Genomic DNA, 6000 nt, shown 5'->3' with positions numbered 1-6000 from the left:
GGAAGAATGGAAAGAGAGATGAAAAGGACTGTCATTTGAAGTTGAGAACTTTATTATTTTATTACAGTGGACTGTTTTACTTCTTATTGGCTTGGTCAAAAATGTGTTTAGACGCTTACAGAGTCTCTTATTCACTGATTTTTATTAAATATCTACTATGAACTAGGTTATGTGACCAGTAGAGGAAAGTAAGAAACTGTCCTTGAACGGAAAGGGAAAACACAAAGTAAAGTTGAACTAGGCTTGGTGTGTTGCACCATAGCAAAGGACTCTGCAGAAGGAACACAGGGAGGAAGGAGGGGCCATGGCTTTTGGGGTCCTGTTACATGATGGTGGAAACAGACCTAAGCTGCGGTTGAATGTGTTGCATACCACCTACTACAGGGAGATAAGAAATTGTACCCATGTACCCATGTGTCAGTAACAGTACTGTAAACCATTAGCCCCTCCTCCAAGAAGGTGCTAAAAAATAGAAACTATCCTTGTTAGAAGGAAGTTCAGAGGTCATCACCCTCCAGCTGATGTGGAAAGCTCTCTGTAACTTCCATGAAATGCTATCCTGGGCATTAGCTGATCTTACCAGGTGCAGGGGAAGTCACTGTGTCTAGGCCTGTTGTAAATATTGTCTTGAAAGAGAGCTGAAGTCTCACTGTATGTTGGGGGCCACATAGGGAACCTCTTCACTATGTCCATGTTTCCAAGATTTGAAGACTTTCAGTTACCATCTCCCTTCCTCCACACCTCTAGTGCTTTCTGTTTTGAGTTAAGGCTTAAATTCCTCTAGCTTCTTCAGTGATCTCTTATAAAATGTGGCTTCTGGGCCTGGTACCAGCTCTGTAGCCTCTTCAATACTTTCTCATCTGGGTAGTGTTAGCATTAGACTGTGTTGCTACACCAGATTTCTCATTAGACAAGATACTGAGGATAAATGCCAACCTCATTCTGAGTATTATACAAATCCCACACTTCTCCAGGCAATATGTAATGAGACCTCTGAGAAAGTTTCCAGTAAAAGTGTTGTGGGAATTGAGGAGGCAAAGAAAATGCTCTCATCTAGAATATTAAAGAGGGCTGCTTGGAGAAGGTGGCATTTGCTCTTGGCATTAATTGGTGGGTTGAGTTTTTTCTGGCAGTGATGGATGCTGAGAGTGGGCTACATTATAAGTACACTGTTAGTGGAAATAAAAACTGATCCAACTCCATGTAAAAAGTATAGAAGGCTCTCAAAATATTAACAACTGATATATCATATTATACAACATTTTCATTGATATGCAGAGATAATAAAAATACAATTCAAAAAGAAAAGAAAAGGAAAAAACCTTCCAAACACAAATGTGTTAGATATTCCTCAGTAGAGGATTAACTGGAGTCAGAATGCCTAAAATTTATAAGCCTAAATTGTGGTGACCAAATGTGCTCCAGATGAGAGTGAAAGTGTGATAGGCATCAAGGTTTAGAATACCCTGTGAGAGGTCACAGACCCATCTCACAGATGTGTCCCCAAAGAGAAATCTATGGCTTCTGGACTCACTGCTCCATCTTTTCTCAGGTCTTTCACCACAAACTGATAGGAAGCATATTGATTGGCTCCTTCAAAGTAGATTTGGGAACTGTGTACAACCAACCAGGTAAGAAGCATCATCTTCCAGGCTCTCTACTCTCTCTTCTCTCTTCTGACTCTCTTTCTCTCTCTCTACATTGGAGATCACCTCATTATTTTTCTTAGCATCATAAATTCTGTTTAGTTTGGTGCCATGAGATAGAAGCCCAAAAGACAAACAGTTGGAGAAGTAAGTGGGAACAAGAGGAGGAGAAGAAAGCTATGAAGGATTTGGACATTAGGAGCTATCTCCCTCTGGGAAGGAAAGTGTGGAGACTTGGGTTGTGGGGAGACTGGGACAAGTCACTGGGTCTAACTGAATTGTGAGATAGCTGTGCTGTCCTGATGCTTTTACAGGTCACCAGTTCTGTGATAAGTGGGCCCTGCTCACAGACCCTGGAGACATCAGGACTGGCACCAAAGGGTACCTGAAGTGTGATATCAGTGTGATTGGGAAAGGCGACATCTTAAAGACCAACCTCAAAACCTCCGACGCAGAGGAACAAATAGAAAAGTGAGATAGCCCTTCCAAGGCTTCTGTGGGAAAAATGCTGTGTCTCCATTTCAATGTCCCTTTCCCTTCCCTTTCTTTATGGGTATGTGAGAACGGCCAAGGTTCTGGTCAGCCTACCTGGGATTCTGTTCTATTGCAGGCACCAGGATGTGTATGTGTCTGCTTCTAGAACAAGAACTACCTGTTGTCCTGTAGTTACCTGTAATAGGCTACTTCTGAGTTTCTCTGGCTTGTCTGAGTGTTTTCTTTCTTTCTTTTAGAAGGTTATAATTGCAGCTACCGGTTTGTGAAAGAATGCTTACTAAGATGAAGAGTTGAGGACAGTGTTTACTCTCTAATTTCAGGTTCAGAATGAGTTTGCCCTCTCTCTCTTCCTGTCTTTCACCCTCGTTGGCACTCTAGAGGAAACCCATTCAAGTGATGAATCCTAATTTTCCTAGACTTTTCTCATATACCAAGGACCTTGTTTCTGATTCCAAAATGCCTCTACCTTTTTTTTTTTCTATTTTCATGAGTTTATTATTTATTTATTTATTTATTTATTTATTTATTTATTTATTTTTGTTCCTCTCTAAGGAATCTTTTGATCCCTCAAGGCTTTCCATCAGAGAGACCCTGGGCCAGATTCTTTGTGAGACTCTACAAAGCAGAAGGCTTGCCCAAAATGAACTCCAGCATCATGGCAAATGTCACCAAAGCATTCGTGGGTGATAGTAAGGACCTCGTGGACCCCTTTGTGGAAGTCTCCTTTGCAGGACAGACGGTGAGGGGCTATTCTCAGCAGTCCTGTCAAAGCTGGAACAGACCACTCATCTTAACACATACCATTTCTGTTCTAATAGAGTGAAATAAAAATGAAAATTAAGAAGTGACCTGAATGAGAGAGCTTATCAGTAAAAAGACATTGAGTCCTGTGGAAGAAAAAAAAGGGCAAGAGGACAGGTGCTGGAACACCCGGTAGAGCATACATGTTACCATGAAGAAGGACTTAGGTTCAAGCTCCCAGTCCCCACCTGAAGAGGGGAAGCTTCACAAGCAGTGAAACAATGTTTCTCTTTCTTTTTCTCTATCTCAGCTTTCCCTCTCAACTTCTCTCTATTTCTATCAACAAAACAAAAGCCAAAACAAATCAGAAAGAGGGGACAAAAAAGGCCACCAGGAGCGATGGAAGTATTGAACCCCAGCAATAAATCTAGTGGCAATTAAGAAAGAAGAAGAAGTGCAAAGCACAAGGACTGGTGTAAGGATCCGGGTTTGAGGACCCGGCTCCCCACCTGCAGGGGAGTCGCTTTACAAGCAGTGAAAGCAGGTCTGCAGGTGTCTATCTTTCTCTCCCTGTCTCTGTCTTCCCCTCCTCTCTCCATTTCTCTCTGTCCTATCCAACAACGACAATAACTACAACAATAAAACAAGGGCAACTAAAGGGAAATAAATAAATATTTAAAAACAAACAAACAAAAAAGACAGAAGAAGAAATTAAAAGTGAGAAAAAGGAGAGGATCACCTTGCTTGCTCATTCTCCATGGGGAATTGTGTAAAGGTGACCTGGGGAATCAGGACTCAAGACTCAGACAGACTGACTTCTTTCTTTCTTTCTTTTTAAATTTCTTTATTGGGGAATTAATGTTTTACATTCAACATAAATACAATAGTTCGTACATGCATAATATCTCCCAGTTTACCATATAACAATACAATCCCTACTAGGTCCTCTGTCATCCTTCTTGGATCTGTATTCTCCCCACCCCAGAGTCTTTTATTTGGTGCAATATGCCAATTCCAGTTCTAAACCTGAGATTTTAAGCTCTTCCTCAAAGCATATGCTTAATATATGTGTATTAATCTGAAAGTAGAACCATATATACAACTTTGTATTTATAATTAAAAAAAATAGTAATCATGGATAATATACCTTAAAATATAGTCTTTGGATCCACTAGGCTAGTAAGTATCCCTCAAGGGAAAGTTATAATGCTGTATTTTCATTTTTTAAAAAAATTTTTTATTTAAGAAAGGATTAATGAACAAAAACATAAGGTAGGAGGGGTACAACTCCACACAATTCCCAACACCCAATCTCCATAACCCACCCCCTCCCATGATAGCTTTCCCATTCTCTAGCCCTCTGGGAGCATGGACCCAGGGTCGTTGAGGGTTGCAGAAGGTAGAAGGTCTGGCTTCTGTAATTGCTTCCCCGCTGAACATGGGCGTTGACTGGTCAGTCCATACTCCCAGTCTGCCTCTCTCTTTCTCTAGTAAGGTGTGTCTCTGGGGAAGCTGAGCTCCAGGACACATTGGTGGGGTCTTCAATCCAGGGAAGCCTGGCCAGCATGACTTCTTTCTTAAGCTATTACTTGACTCTGGTCCTGTAGAATTTTTACCCTCCCCCCCTCCTCTGCTTTCCCTAGACCTTTGTCCTAGGTGGTCCTAGGAAACCTGAAATGTCTTCCTTCTCTCCTCTGCTCAACAGGCATATGAAGTCCTGGGCCAGACAGTTGCTCTGAGATTATTCTTGCTTGGCTAGACATCAAAGCTTCAGCGAACACACATGTTGTCTCTGCCTTTAAAATATGACCTCAGTCTCTACCCCTCTCGTTAGTAGGGAGGGCATTGGAATATTTTTACTAGGATCACCTTGAAAATTGATTTTAGACATTAACTCTGTTTTATGTTGGAGAAACTGAGGCCCATGAAGCATTTGTCACAAGGAATCTTGCTTTTGTACCATCAATAAAAGAAATCTAGAAAGCACCAGGGGAATCCATGCACTGTTTCTTTTATCTGAGAGAGAAGAGAAAAAAAGGAAAGACATCTGGAAGTAGCAATAGGTTAGGGGTGACTTAGAAAAGAATTAAAGACAGGACCATTAAAAAAATGGAAAAAAAATGGGGCTGGGTGGTGGTACACCTGGTTGAGCCCATATGTTAGAATGTGAAAGGACCCAGATTCAAGCCCCCGGTCCCCACCTACATGGGGAAAACTTTGCAAGTGGTGAAGTTGTGCTGCAAGTGTCTCTCTGTCTCTCTCACTCTCTATCACCTCTTCCCTCTTGATTTCTGGCTGTCTTTATCTGATAAGTAAAGATAATAAAAATGGGAAAGATATATACACATAGATATAGATAGTTATAGAATCAGTTCATATTGGTGTCCTTGACAGAACTACTGCAGTTTCCAATGGAGGGAATGGGGACACCAAACTCTGGTGATGTAAATCAGTATTAAATCAGTAATAAAAAATAAATAAATACAAATTAAAAAAAAGAAGCTGAGGTCCTAATAGGTAATTTGTGTAAAGACATACCTTTTTATTTGTATTATTATTATTATTATTATTCCTAAGTTTATCGTTGGGGTTTTGTATCTGCACCATTCCAATGTTCCTGTTGGTCATATTTTTCCTTTTTAGTTTTAACAGGAAGTGAGAGACAATGGGAGAGATAAAGATGGAGAGGGAACAGGAGAGGGAGAGAGAGAGAGAGAGAGAGAGAAGAGAGACTCTAGCAGTACTGCTTCACTGGTTGTGACATTTAAGGCTTGCCTGTGGGCCTAAGGCCTTGAGCCCAGGCCCTTGCACATAGTAACATGTACACCAGGTGAGCCACTGCTTGGCCAGCAAGGTATTACTTTTATAAAATACAAACTCAGCATATAACTTTGCCTGCTGTATCCTGGAGATACCTAGAACAAACAACTCCAGATCATAATGGAGATGTTAGTTTTATCCTATCCTCAATTCTCTGATGAGATCCTCCCAAGGGGATGCTATCTGGCTTAGGGTAGGTTATCAGCAATGTTTATTAGGTGAAATTGATTTCCATGGGTGTGGGGTGATTTGCTTTACATTTCCACTTGGTTTGAAGAGTTTTCACTATTCTGTTAAT

General features: G+C 41.0%; 1 protein-coding gene across 1 annotated transcript in view; it reads left to right on the top strand.

Annotated features, from left to right (window-relative positions):
• Positions 1-6000, top strand: part of FER1L6 (fer-1 like family member 6) — a 151226-nt gene that overhangs the window by 16205 nt on the left and 129021 nt on the right. The window contains exons 6-8 of the mRNA XM_060195393.1: positions 1553-1631; positions 1961-2117; positions 2694-2880. Coding sequence (XP_060051376.1) covers positions 1553-1631; positions 1961-2117; positions 2694-2880 — 423 coding nt within the window. The remainder of the gene's footprint in view (positions 1-1552; positions 1632-1960; positions 2118-2693; positions 2881-6000) is intronic.

This window comes from Erinaceus europaeus, chromosome 1, assembly GCF_950295315.1.
Source record: "Erinaceus europaeus chromosome 1, mEriEur2.1, whole genome shotgun sequence".
NCBI lineage: Eukaryota > Metazoa > Chordata > Mammalia > Eulipotyphla > Erinaceidae > Erinaceus > Erinaceus europaeus.
The sequence above is the reverse complement of the archived record's forward strand: the minus strand, read 5'-3'. Positions and strand labels throughout refer to the sequence as shown.